At 37.4% G+C, this 14,281-nt stretch overlaps 1 protein-coding gene across 1 annotated transcript in view; it reads right to left on the reverse strand.

Moving 5' to 3' along the window:
• NALCN (sodium leak channel, non selective) overlaps window positions 1-14,281 on the reverse strand; it is a 338,653-nt gene that overhangs the window by 170,512 nt on the left and 153,860 nt on the right. Inside the window, exons 11-12 of the mRNA XM_011933944.1 lie at window positions 13,666-13,833; window positions 5,411-5,602 (exon numbers count right to left, since the gene is read on the reverse strand). Coding sequence (XP_011789334.1) covers window positions 5,411-5,602; window positions 13,666-13,833 — 360 coding nt within the window. The remainder of the gene's footprint in view (window positions 1-5,410; window positions 5,603-13,665; window positions 13,834-14,281) is intronic.

Genomic DNA, 14,281 nt, shown 5'->3' on the forward strand with positions numbered 1-14,281 from the left:
GAGATCTGAAAATGTAATACTACTTGATTACTATTATAGCTGGAAAATAGAGCAAATATTGAGGGGCTAAGTCAGGAACAGATCTAAAAAGCAGCCTTGTCATTTATACAGATAATATTATCAATTTCAAATATATTACATAGGGTATAATCTAGTCTTTTAAGGAATACTTTCTAAGCCCAGTTGTGTCATCTTTGTATATTATTTAATACACAAAATGCAGAAGAAAAAAACACATTTCTGCTTACATATTGGATGTGAAAAATAAAAGTGTAAAGAATGATTTGTCCAGTATCACATAGCTAAAATGCAACGGGGCACTGATGCACAATCAGACTTGTAGGGACAGAAGTACAGACTCTTAAATGCATTCATTTTTAAAACAGAGGCCCACAGCCCTTATTCACAAGTCCAAAATTTAAAAATTTCTGAGAATACTTGAAGGTCCTTTTTTTAAATTATAGTACATTTAGTAGCAAAATCTACTGCAACCTCTGACTCCCTGGTTCAAGTGATTCTCCTGTCACAGTCTACTGAGTAGCTGGGATTACAGGCACATGCCACCACACCCAGCTAATTTTTGTGTTTTTAGTAGAGACAGGGCTCCACCATGTTGGCCAGGATGGTCTCGATCTCCTGACCTCATGATCCACCCACCTCAGACTCTCAAAGTGCTCCCAAAGGGCTTACAGGCGTGAGCCACTGTGCCTGGCCAAATACACCTTTTTTACTATTCCTCTACATCCCTCCTCTCAAAACCTTTATGCTTTCACTTGGACCAACCCTGACACAGGCTACTCCCAACAACTCATCTGGACTGTCCTCCACCAGGCGTTTAGAGACAGCCCTCACTATTTCAGTCACTTCAATTAGACCTCTCCCAACTATCTCTACAACCCAGGATTTTGCTGCAATATGTGGACAATTTACTCCTTTGCATCTAACCAATGCAACCACACTATCATTGTTAAACACCCCTCTGACCATCAAAGTAACCACATTGACTATCAAGTATCAACTGAAACAAATGGAGCACTTCTGCAACCAGCTCGTTTACAGCCTCTCCCTCAACCAATGCCTTCTGCCTAACCTGTGCTGCCCCTAGTGCCCAACTTTTTCTGTGGCTCAATATCAATGGTGCAACATCTGATTGCATTAAATGTGTAAAAAATAACTCTTTCTGTATCTCTACTATAGTGGGTGTCTCCCTGGTCTCCTCCTTGTCCACCTGGAGTAAAAAATCACAGGAAAGAAAAAACACCCCATTTTTAATTTGCTTCTTTTCTTTCCCTATCTCTGCCTGTATTTATGACAAAGGCTTGTTCTTTTTGTGTGGTACCAACACATATCTTTGGCACCCCACGAACTGGACCGGAACCTGTACCCTAGTTTATCTTTCTCCCTCCACTGGACTAGTTCCTCTTAATCAATCTTTACCTGTTCCATTCATCCAATATGTTAGAAAAAGGAGGAACATCCAACTCATTCCTTTAATGGCCACCTTATATATAACCTCCGGGCTTGGATTGGGAGCAGGCAGATGGGCCAACTCCTTAACATACTTTAGGATTTATTAGAAGATATAGCCCAAAGCCTTGTAAGAGTCCAAGACCAACTAGACTCTTTGGCTGCAGTAGTCCTCCAAAGACAGTGATTAGATCTTATAATGGCTGAAAAAGGGGGCCTCTGCCTCCCATTGGGTGAGGAATGTTGCTTCTATCTCAACCAATCGGGCCTAGTAAGAGATACTGCTGAAAAACTTAAAGGGCTAAAAAGCGAAAGGAATACCAAAACAACCACATACATTCTTGGTTTAGAAACGAAATCCTAACAGGGACCATCCCATTCTTGGGCCCTCTCCTAATCATATGCCTAGGACTAATGTGCTTATCTGGCTTAATTCACCTTTTTCAAAGATACATATATATATTTTTAACTGACAGGATCATGGCCATCTCACAATTACCCAAAAGCATCTACAGATGGCATTACTCCTACAATCAACCCAAAACCAAACAACCTCTGACCCCTGCTCAGCAGGAAGTAGCCAGAAATAACACACCATCCCTCTTCCTTTTTATAACTGTAGGGACTGGATTGAGAGAGTAGGAGATCGTCATCTTAGAGAAACACCACCATTTTAAGTTCCCCTTGATCAAAAAAACCACCCAAATCAAGCCCCCAAACATCAGCCTAATGCCTAATGTCAGCATCACCGGAAACATTCCAACCCTAAGATAAACCCCCTCCAACCAGAAACATGACAATCCCGAGATAGCCTCCCCTCCAACCAGACATCCCAAACCCACAAAAGCTTTCCCTCACAGAAAAACATTCTGAACCTGCAATAAGCTCCCCACTTCCAACACCCTTACATACTTAGTCTGTAAGAGAGACCACTTCTGAGCAAAATTGGCCAGAAGCCCCTCTCAAGTTTATTCTCCAAAATAAACCTGTTTTTGACTGTTGAGCTGCTTTTCGTTTTTCTTACCTCCTTAACTCTTAAAATAACCATCCCATGTTCCCATGGAAAAGCTGGCCAGCTGCCCTTTTTATTTACCCAGTGAAGGGGCAGACCCAGAGAAGGTGGGCCTAATGATGTGGTTATCATCCTGGCTTGCCTCCCTTCAGCTTCCTCTCCAGGAGTCCTGCTCTTGGCCAAAATCCTATGTGTGATCCATTCAGACCTGATTACAGACAATGGCAAGGCCTTGCCTAGGAGACCTCCCAGGGGACCACGGCCATCCCCACCCTAGACATGGTGCATGACCAGGGCACTGCCATTTCTGGAGGGACTTGCAATTTATGACTCAGCTCTGCCCTGCCAGGCCAGCTGGGCTCATGGCCATAGCTGCAGTCCCAGACCAGGTGCCTCCATGCAGAGGCCTCCTGATCAGAGCCCAGCTGAGGCACATTCCTCCATGCTAGCTCCGTTCCTTTCTACTTCTATCCCTTCCTTATGCTTCCCCTCCCTGGGTGCAGGAATGACTGAAACTTTTGTTCAGGACTGCTTAGCAAGGAAAAGAGCCCTCCCTTCCCCATGCCTGCTGACTCACCTGACCCTTAACCAACACCTCTGGACACTGGAGAGTGGTGCCTACCTTTGCCTCCTGCTTGTACTGTTACAGTGAGGGAACGAAGGCTTGATTGTAACTTTCAGCTTGGCTTGCTGTCCTGAGGATCACCTCGACACCTGTCAGCTCAACACCTGTCTAAGGCTGATCTTTATCCTCATGCTGTGGGTACTGCCTTCTCCCACCTCTGCAGGAACCTTTGCCATCATCCTCCTTATCTGACTCATCTCCAACCTCACTATCTACTCGCCCTCTCTCATCAGCATTTCAACATTGTATGTAAGTGCACCTGAAAGCAATAACTCAAGCATACTCTGAGAATGACCCTTCTTGCCAGACACACCTGAATGTGTGTTCTGAGCTAGAGAATCTGGGAGTGGCCAACCCAGAGATTGGTTCCTTTTCTATGAGGAACATCTGAGCCCCCATCTCCTCCCGTGGAACACTGGCTATACAGGGAATTGAGGCCCCGAGCCTGGGGTGAATTAAGATTTCCACATGGAGGTTGCTGGGAGAGTGTGCTACGTAAAAATGCTATGTAAATTGCATGCATTTTGCAAGCAGGTCCGGTTCTCCTGAACAGCTGGCAGCCATTGGACTCCCCCACTGTATGCAAGCCCTCAATAAAACCCCGTGTCTTGTCTCCTGGCTCTGGGTCTCTTCTTCAGCCTCTTGAACCTGGTGCCTTCCCTATTAGAGCTGATAGGAGTTTGGCATGACAAATACGACTACACTTTCAACCGGCTTCAGAGTTCCTTGGCCTTCTGTCCTCCTCTTACCATTGATGGTTCTTGCTCTCTAAGTTTTGGAACAAGGATTTGCTCACCACAGACATTTAGTACGTGCTGTCACTGTGACGGGAATCTGTTCCCTTGCACTTCCTTTGGTTACATGTAGCTGTTGGAGCCACCTGTTCCCACAAGCCTTTCTGGACTTTCCCATGCCTGGGAATTGGCCTTGCCTCTGGGTCCCCAGAGCACCTTGTGTCTGCCTTCATCAAGGCCTGTGGTGCCCTGTGCTTACCTACTGCTTCCTCCCCTCAACTGAGAATTTCTTGAAGACTCATGTCCCCAAGATCACCTAAATGACCACTCTTTAAAGGCACTTGACAAATCCTTGGCGGCACATGAATGAAGAATCTGCATTATAAAAGGATGAATTCCAACATGGGTAGCTCAAATAATAAATTTAGCACAAGATTAAAAAAAAAAAAATCCCTAAAATAAAGCTAAGCTATCCATTAAAAGTACAGACCCTTTTGCTGTCAAAGTTTAACTTTTAAAAATATATGCTGTTTTTACCCCAATATTATTCTTCCACATGATATAGTTTGACTGTGTCCCACCCAAATGTCATCTTGAATTGTGGCTTCCATAATTCCCAGGTGTTGTGGGAGGGACCAGGTGTGAGATAATTGAATCATGGGGAAGTTTCCCCCATCCTGATCTCATGGTAGTGAATAAGTCTCACAAGATCTGATGGTTTTATGAGAGGTTTCCCCTTTAGCTTGGCTCTTATTCTCTCTTGCCTGCCACCATGTAAGATGTGCCTTTCACCTTCCATCATGATTATGAGGCCGTTCCAGCTATGTGGAACTGTGAGTCCATTAAACGTCTTTTTCTTTATAAATTACCCAGTTTAGTCGAGTATGTCTTTATCAGCGTTTTAAGAATGAGGGACTAATACACCATATAATAGGCCTTACTATTTCAACTTAGGGTAAAAATATATACATTCTTTGTCTGGTCATTGTATTTTTTCACGTTTCTAAGTCCACATGGAGTTAAATTTCAAGGTCCTTCTGTATCTCCTACATGAGTTTTGTTAATAGATCCATTAATTTCTAACTTCCTTTTTTAGCCTAAGTGAATTCTAATGAGAAAGCTGAGAGACATTTAAATTCTGAAGAGCCTATGAATTTTATTTTATTGAAAACCAAAAGCTTCCTTTTAGATTCTAACATAATATGTAAACTATAAAACATTAAAAATATGTCAACTCTTTTGAACACAAAAATGCAAGATTTATTTTAAAATTCTGCTGTATTTTAATTTATAGGTGCTAAGAACCCTAGCGTTCAGGTTTCAGCATCTAACTGTATTAGATTATTTCCAGAATTTTAGAATTGATATATAATCTGACAATGCTGAAAATGGTCTCAAACACCTACATGCTGCAGAAGAGACCATTTTAAATATTAAAATCTAATTATCCCAAGTTATCAAAAATAGGACAATACTTCTGAACCACTGCTAAAGTGAAATTACTTTGATGTTAATCATTATTACTAAAATAAGAACAATGAATTTAACTTACTGTATTTTTAAAATTCTTACCCTGGGAAACGTAGTGAATCTGTCCAGTTCTTCAACAAAGCAGAACATCTGCAAACTTATTGCTGACATAACAATCAAGAGGCTGGCAGTAAATACAACCAAACTCCCAAGCTTTTTTCCAGGACCGAATATCTTGTACACAAAGTCTTCTAATGCAGGTGATATCTTAATCAGCCGAACTACTCGGAGAACCTATCAAGGGAGAGAGAAACATTTATTGATACATTATGACCATTTATTTACACTGAATCTTAAATATGTTCATACTGAAAGATTATTTTATAGTGCTTTATGAAAATCATACCTCTCCATTTGAACATCTAGTGACTAAAAATAACAATAGAATAACCACTGGTTTAGCTAAATGCCTACCACATAACAAGAACTCAATAAATCCCAAATGAATGGATGAACTGTTTTAACATATTATATGATTATACAAAATGATATTCACTAGTACATATTGTTGAAATAAAATTAATATTTTTCTAATGTTCAAATATGCAAGGTAACCCAGGTTGAACATTGCTAATTTAAAACATAAAATGCTCAAAAATTTGAAACTTTTTGAGTGCTGATATGAGGCCATAAGTGAAAAATTCTACACCTGACACCTTTGCTTTATGATGGTTCAATGTATACAAACTTTGTTTCATGCATAAAAAACTATTAAGAATATTGTATACAACTACCTTCAGGGAATGTAACTGAGGTATTTATAAAACATAAACAATGTTTGTGTTTAGACTTGAGTCTTACTCCCAGGATATCTCATTATGCACATATATACAAGTATTCCAAAATCTGACAAACATCAAAAGCCAAAACATTTCTGGTCCCAAGATACTCAACCTGTATTAGTTATATTCATTGTCTCATAAAATATTTTCCTAGGTATTATGAGAAAATCATAAGGAAATGGAAAAAGAAGCAAACTTTTGTCAAGAACCTTTACTTCTTACTGAGATTATCACCCCAATATCCATTTTCTCCTTCCTCCTTAAGAAACAGAACTCTCCGAATTTTAACCTAGCAAGTGACTGCCTGGGGCTATAGTCTACACTTTCCAGTCTCCCTCGCAGCTAGCTGTCTCCAGTGGACTGGGTTCAGACCTATGGAATGTGAGATGAAATGATTTGTACAAGTTTTGGTGCATTAAGTTAAACTTTCTCTGAATCCTTTAAAAAATACCTTCCTCTTGCCTGGAAATGGAAACAAATAGCATAGCCCCTTTGGACCAGAAATAGAAGGCTTGCATAGAACACGACGGGTCCTGTCCAACCCAACAGGCTGGGTGACCATGGGGGGCACAGCCACCTGCTTTCCCTGCGTACTCACCAACTGCTGCAGAGAAATAAACTTCTGTCTTGTGTACGTTTTGTATTTTTGGATCTTCGTTATATGTACTTAACTATTCTCTATATATACACACACACATATATATATGTGTGTGTCTGTATATATTTACATATATTTTAGTCATGCATCGCATAATAACTTTTGAGTCAAGTATGGGCCACGTATAGGATGGTGGTCCTATGAGACTGTACCTTTTCTATATTTAGCTATGTTTAGATACACAAATACTTACCATTGTGTGACAACTGCCTTCGGTATTCAATGTAGTCATATACTGTACAGGTTTGTAGCCTGTGAGCGACAGGCCATACCATATAGCTATACATATAGGTTTGTATGTTTGTATAGTAAGTTATACGTCTAGATTTGTGTAAGTAAACTCTATGATCACACGACAACAAAATTGCCTAACAACGCATTTCTCAGAATGTGTCTCTGCTGTTAAGTGATGCATGACTGTGTATATATACACATACACACACACATCTAAATATATAGATATATTTAGATGTTTTGTATACATACATTTGCAGAAAAATAAGTAATTAATTGACAAATTTATTAACTCATTTGTTTAACAGACGTTTATTGATTACTATGTGCCAAACTTCGTGTTGGACAAATAGGATTCAATGGCTACTATTACAAAGTGAGTATAACACAAAGACACAGCTTTTAAGGACATTTATATGATTAGTACGTATAAATTAGTACATAATTAAAAGCTGAAGTATACAGTGTGAAAAATACAACTTTTCATGAAGTCTAAGATGTCATCAATTTTGTATGTAGCTCTAAGAAATAAAAAAATGCTGCCAATTAAAGTATAACACATCACTGATTATAACAGCTCCCAAATTCAGAGATATTAACATAGGAAAATTGCATTCCTGACATAAATGAAATGTAGTTTATATAGTGATCATCCAAGATTATTTGATGTCAATAAGAGATTGAGTTGTCTGTGAAAGATGAATAGTGTCTTTGGAATACAATAAGAAACAGAAAATGCATTTTTAAAAATCAGATTTGGCCAGGTGCGGTGGCTCACACCTGTAATCCCAGCACTTTGGGAGGCCGAGGTGGGCGGATCACGAGGTCAGAAGATTGAGACCATCCTGTTTAACATGGTGAAACTCCGTCTCTACTGAAAATACAAAAACTTAGCCGGGCATGGTGGCGGCCGCCTGTAGTCCCAGCTATTCGGGAGGCTGAAGCAGGAGATTGGCGTGAACCCGGGAGGCGGAGCTTGCAGTGAGCCGAGATGGTGCCACTGCACTCCAGCCTGGGCGACAGAGCCATACTCCGTCTCAGAAAAAAGAAATATTCTTTTTTTTTTTTTTAATCCCCAATGAGCACTGCTGTAAGAGTCACACCAACTATGCGCTCCTAGGAGCCATCTTTGCCTCCACATGGAGAAAGCCAGCTTAAGAATGACACCGACACACCAACAGAAGAAAGGTAGGTGAAGACGCCCACTGAACCCCCTGACACCATATTAGCCTCTGAATTTTGCCATACCTGAAACCACGTTTACTGCATTTACTTTGATTTAACAGGAAATATCAATGGTCAGTCTTATTCCTATTGTCTGCAGAATGCAAATGATATGGTTTACGGCATGTAAGTAAACCAATGGAAAAAAATGACTAAAGTTGTGAAATGCATATTTCCTTCATGCTAATTTGAAATTTTTAAACATATGTAAGAAATTATGTTGTTCAAATTAAGCATCATACTACATGGTGAAGCTACCAATTTTTCCTGCTGTAATTCTTAACACACATTCCCAAATCAGAGCATATTACTCTCAGTATTATTTACAAAGAATAAGCAAACAGCTTCATCATAAGAACTATTAAAGTATTAACATTCATATTAATATCCAGAATAATAATCTGGAAAGATTTCACATTTTTATCAGATTTGTTTATTCTCAGACATAAATAATTTGGTACCTAACTGTAAACAGCTGAATCTAGACAAGTTTACAGGATCAATTACCAGCTTAGAGCTCAAATTTCAGTAGTTTTCCTGAGTTGTATTAAAATCATAACTGAAAGATTGTCTAATTTTGAAGCCCATCCCAAATTCTAATAAAAAACAGCCTGTGCACATCTGTGCAATTTTAATGAATTAATATTTCATTAGCTTGAGAAAAATGGAACTATTTAATACAACTTCCACATTGGTGATGTGATCAGCATTTTCAAAGGGTTAAACCTGCATTTCTAGAAAGGAAAAATCCCTGTCAGTGAGTCTAATTGTGCCTTTTCATTTATTCAGAGATCAGTAGGTTTTTCACTCTATCTACTCTATGAAGCTTTTTGATTTTGTGTTCCTAGAGATACAACACAAAGTAAACCATACTCTCAAAGATAAGCACTTCAGAACATTTTGTGGTTGTCTCCAAAACACATTTTCCTGGTCACATTTCTGAGTCTTTCTCTTAAAGGTCACTCTGCTGATTTGTAGTGAGATGCTGTAGAAACTGCCTAGTTAAGAATATGAACTCTGAAATTCAAGTTCTTGGGAAGAAGTTTTAGCTCCATCATTTGCTAGGTATGCGGTCTTGGGCAAGTCAACAGATTTCTTCAGACCTCAATTTACACATAGTCTTTATCTCAGGGATTGTTAAGAGAAACAAATGAGACAATGCACTCAACAAGGTGCCTGACACACAGAAAATTCACAAGGAGCACCAGTCAACATCATCATGATGATACAGGTATGTAAGAACCACAGCATTTTGTAAGACCTTATGACTTCCTATAGGCCATGCTGCCCTGCATTGGTTGCAGCCCAACCACACTGGCCTTTGTGCTATTCGTTGAACCACATCAATCATGCACCCACCTAAGGACATGCCCAATGTGATTCTCTCCATCTGCAATGCTTCCCCTCGGACCTCCTTACAGTTTGCTCCTTCACTTCATTCAGTCTCTGCTCAAACCTCACCTCTTCAGAGAGGGCTTCTATGAACAACTAATCTAAAATAGCCCCCCACTACACAATTTCTATTCTTTTTACCCTGCACACTTCTTCCTTAAGACATTTCCAGTACTTGTACTTCACATTCCTTTGTGTACTTCTTTGTTAACTGTTTGCCTTGAGAATTTAAGCTTCATAAAGTGGGAACCCTCTCTGCTTTGCCCACTGCTCCATTTTCAGTATCTGAAACAGTGGCTGACACATAGTAGAAGCTCAGTAAATATCACTTGAATAAATACATTAATAACATCAGTAATTAGTCTAACAGATAACTAATTTTTTTTTATTATACTTTAAGTTCTAGGGTACATGTGCACAATGTGCAGGTTTGTTACATATGTATACCTGTGCCATGTTGGAGTGCTGCACCCATCAACTCATCAGCACCCATCAACTCATCATTTACATCAGGTATAACTCCCAATGCCATCCCTCCTCTCCCTCCTCCCCATAATAGGCCCCGGTGTGTGATGTTCCCCTTCCCAAGTCCAAGTGATCTCATTGTTCAATTCTCACCTATGAGTGAGAACATGCGGTGTTTGGTTTTCTGTTCTTGCGATAGTTTGCTGAGAATGATGGTTTCCAGCTGCATCCATGCCCCTACAAAGCACACAAACTCATCCTTTCTTGTGGCTGCATAGTATTCCATGGTGTATATGTGCCACATTTTCTTAATCCAGTCTGTCACTGATGGACATTTGGGTTGATTCCAAGTCTTTGCTATTGTGAATAGTGCTGCAATAAACATACGTGTGCATGTGTCTTTATAGCAGCATGACTTATAATCCTCTGGGTATATCCCCAGTAATGGGATGGCTGGGTCATATGGTATTTCTAGTTCTAGATCCTTGAGGAATCGCCATACTGTTTTCCACAATGGTTGAACTAGTTTACAATCCCATCAACAGTGTAAAAGTGTCCCTATTTCTCCACATCCTCTCCAGCACCTGTTGTTTCCTGACTTTTTAATGATTGCCATTCTAACTGGTGTGAGATGGTATCTCATTGTGGTTTTGATTTGCATTTTTCTGATAGCCAGTGATGACGCTAGCCATAAGTAGAAAGCTGAAACTGGATCATTTATTTACTCCTTATACGAAAATTAATTCAAGATGGATTAGAGACTTAAATGTCAGACCTAATACCATAAAAACCCTAGAAGAAAACCTAGATAATAGCATTCAGGACATAGGCATGGGCAAGGACTTCATGTCTAAAACACCAAAAGCAACGGCAGCAAAAGCCAAAATTGACAAATGGGATCTAATTAAACTAAAGAGCTTCTGCACAGCAAAAGAAACTACCATCAGAGTGAATAGGCAACCTACAGAATGGGAGAAAATTTTTGCAATCTACTCATCTGACAAAGGGCTAATATCCAGAACCTACAAAGAACTCAAACAAATTTACAAGAAAAAAACAAACAACCCCATCAAAAAGTGGGCAAAGGATATGAACAGACATTTCTTCAAAAGAAGACATGCATACAGCCAACAGACACATGATAACTAATATTTTAAAGGAAGCCACTTTGCACTAAACATTACTTCATTTAAATGTGAGAAATATGAAATTGTCTAAGGAAAGACTTGTTGGCAACACAGTAAAGAAAGGTTGATTGAAATGAGAAGTGTGAGGACCAACAGGGAAGACCAATGTGGGCCTTTATATAAAGAGCCGCTCTGTCTGGTATAGTGGATTCTCCACATGCAAATTTGCAAAAACCCTTGCGACACCTAAGTTTCTCAAGAGATTTACTTTTTAGCCACACATTAACTGAGATCATTTTTATTCATTATTAATACATTAGAAAAAGATAAGCATGGCCATGTGTAGAGAGATACAAATGAAAATCACTTAATCATTAACATAAATTAAACAGAACCAATTACAGGATAATCCAAAATCAAAGACAGCACTGAAATTGCAAATTTCACTATAATTTGACTATCTATCTATCATCTATCTATCTATAAAATGGTTACAGCCTTGCAGGCTAATTTTAGATATTTTGTAAAAAACAGACTAGTAGGAAAAAAAGACATGATGACAAAAGTAGGAACCTACAGATGATTAATAATTTGTTATAAGTTGGTTTATTTCTCTCTAGTCATTTTTTTTCCATTTTATAGGTATTTTACATATACATATAATAAATACATGTAGTTATATATATAATTTATACTGTTTATCATTTAAATAAAACAGTCATTTCTAAATTATAAAAAACTCATAATTATAATTATGACTTATTAAGCTATTCCTCAAATGTTTGTCATTGAAACAGTTTCCATTTTTTCTCTCATTAACAATTCTATAATAAATATTTTGCACAGAAAATTTTGATATTTTCTAACTTTTTACTGAAAAATAGTATGTCAGAGACTATAGCAATATTAAGACCCTGAATATATTTCATACTGTACCTTTGCTGAAATAGGCAACACCAATTTTCTTAATTTGGTTACTTTAATAGCTTTGTAAAAAGGGTATCCTGTTGTTTTGATATAAAGCATATTCTCTATAATTATGTGCAATGATGCCCTAAGGTAGGTACTCAATGGCCATGATAACTTTGTGAATCTAGACAGCAGTGCACAAGAGCTTATAATCACATGAATGTTTGGAAAGCACATTTTGTATCAAGAATTTTAAACGTGTATATCTCTTGCCCCAGCCATGTCACTTATGATAATCAAGCTTCAGGATATAACTCAACAAATGAGGAGAGATTTACATCCACAGACGCTGAGGGAAGTGAGCACTTGAACCATGAAAATCCTCTGTGGTTTCAATATGCTTAGCTGTGATTACAAGGGCTCAGCTTTTTGCCTGAGTTTGTGGAGGGTTTTGCTTTTTACATTTTGTGAATTATATTTGCATGTCCTTTGCCCCAGGTACTAAAAGTGTCTAGTTACATGTGATTTGGCAGCTAAAGTGAATATTGTTCTGAGAATAATACTTTGGTATTACTAATAAATAAAATCAATAAAGTTGCAATGCATGTTCTTTTTCCTAAGGGGTTAGAGAGTCCTGTTTCTCAAAATCACTTCTTTAAAATTCTATTGCCATTTTATTTCCCAACTATTTAACAGTATCTATTTAGAAAACAATCAATGCACTTTCTGGTGTTTCCATGATAAATTATATAAATGACCAAGTATGAATCAGGAAAATGACTATATTTGAGGTGTTTTTTTTTACTAGAATAGCATGTACACATATTTTATCATTTTGACTAAGTATTTAGCAGGACAGTGAGCACGTTGCTATATTCAATAATAACAAAGAATGTAACTAATAATCAGTTTATTGCATAATTAGAAAGCAATGTGATTCAATATATCGCATTTAAAAAAGATATCCAATTATTATAAGTTAAATAAGAATTATAAGTGCCATCATTATAAATAATACTGTATGACTAATTACAATCTGTAAAGGTAAGTTTTATAAACCTTTACTATTTTCATTATAAATCATTGTTGAGCAAACATTTAGGCTTATTGACAAGGAAGATAAACACTTTGGATTAAGTTAATGTTTCCTACTATTTAAAGTTTGTGCCAACATCTCATGTAGTTTAAAATTTGATATGCATATATGGATATATGTTATCCATATACAAAAATATGTGTATCTATATACTGCTAATTTAGGAAAAGTAAGTAAAATATCTCTATTGTTCCTTTGAATTTTCAGGAGTTTTAAAAGCAATTGTTACAATTTATGAATGCACTATTTCTAATTTTTAAGATGTCATTGTGCCTTCTCAAGTTCATACCATAATAGTTATTATATATAAATATTATATATAATTCTATGTGGTTGTTAAAATAATGTGACAGGTATTTACTCTGGAAATAAAGAAATTTCTAAAGACAAATAGGCATTATTTGTATTACCTGAAAGTACGTGAATTGCGAATGATAAAGATCTGGATATACATGAAGAGTAGTTCCGATTACGAGTAGTAGCTCGAATTTGTGGAGAGATGAGCTAATGTATCCAGTAAATCCCAAACACCATATCTTCAGAAGTGCTTCCAAATCAAACAGTACTGTAAAAGCCACCTAGAGACACAAAGAAACATTGAAATAGAAATTCAAAACTATAATTTGTTCTAAATTATTTCACATATTTGTCAGTGTATGAATTTTTGCCACTATCATACACAGTAAGGGGCCCCATAAGGTCAAGAATGACATTTTACTTTTAAAATGCATCTGAAATACACCAACTAGAACACAGTAGACCAAAACAATCTTAAACAATTATAAAAACATGTTACAATTTTGAATGTTTGTAAGTGGCTTTATTTCTTTATCATCTATACTTGATATTATTTTAAAACCATTATTATTTAAAGACTTTCTACATGCACAAAAGGCTGAAATTTTTGTATGTTATATTTTTTAAAGATACAATTTCTTTAATGTACATGGCATATTATAAAATAACAACTTACATATTGCTAACCACAATTAAACCAAAATTTAAAAGCTAAAATATCATTTATTC

This window comes from Colobus angolensis, unplaced genomic scaffold (genome assembly GCF_000951035.1).
Source record: "Colobus angolensis palliatus isolate OR3802 unplaced genomic scaffold, Cang.pa_1.0 Scaffold13, whole genome shotgun sequence".
NCBI lineage: Eukaryota > Metazoa > Chordata > Mammalia > Primates > Cercopithecidae > Colobus > Colobus angolensis.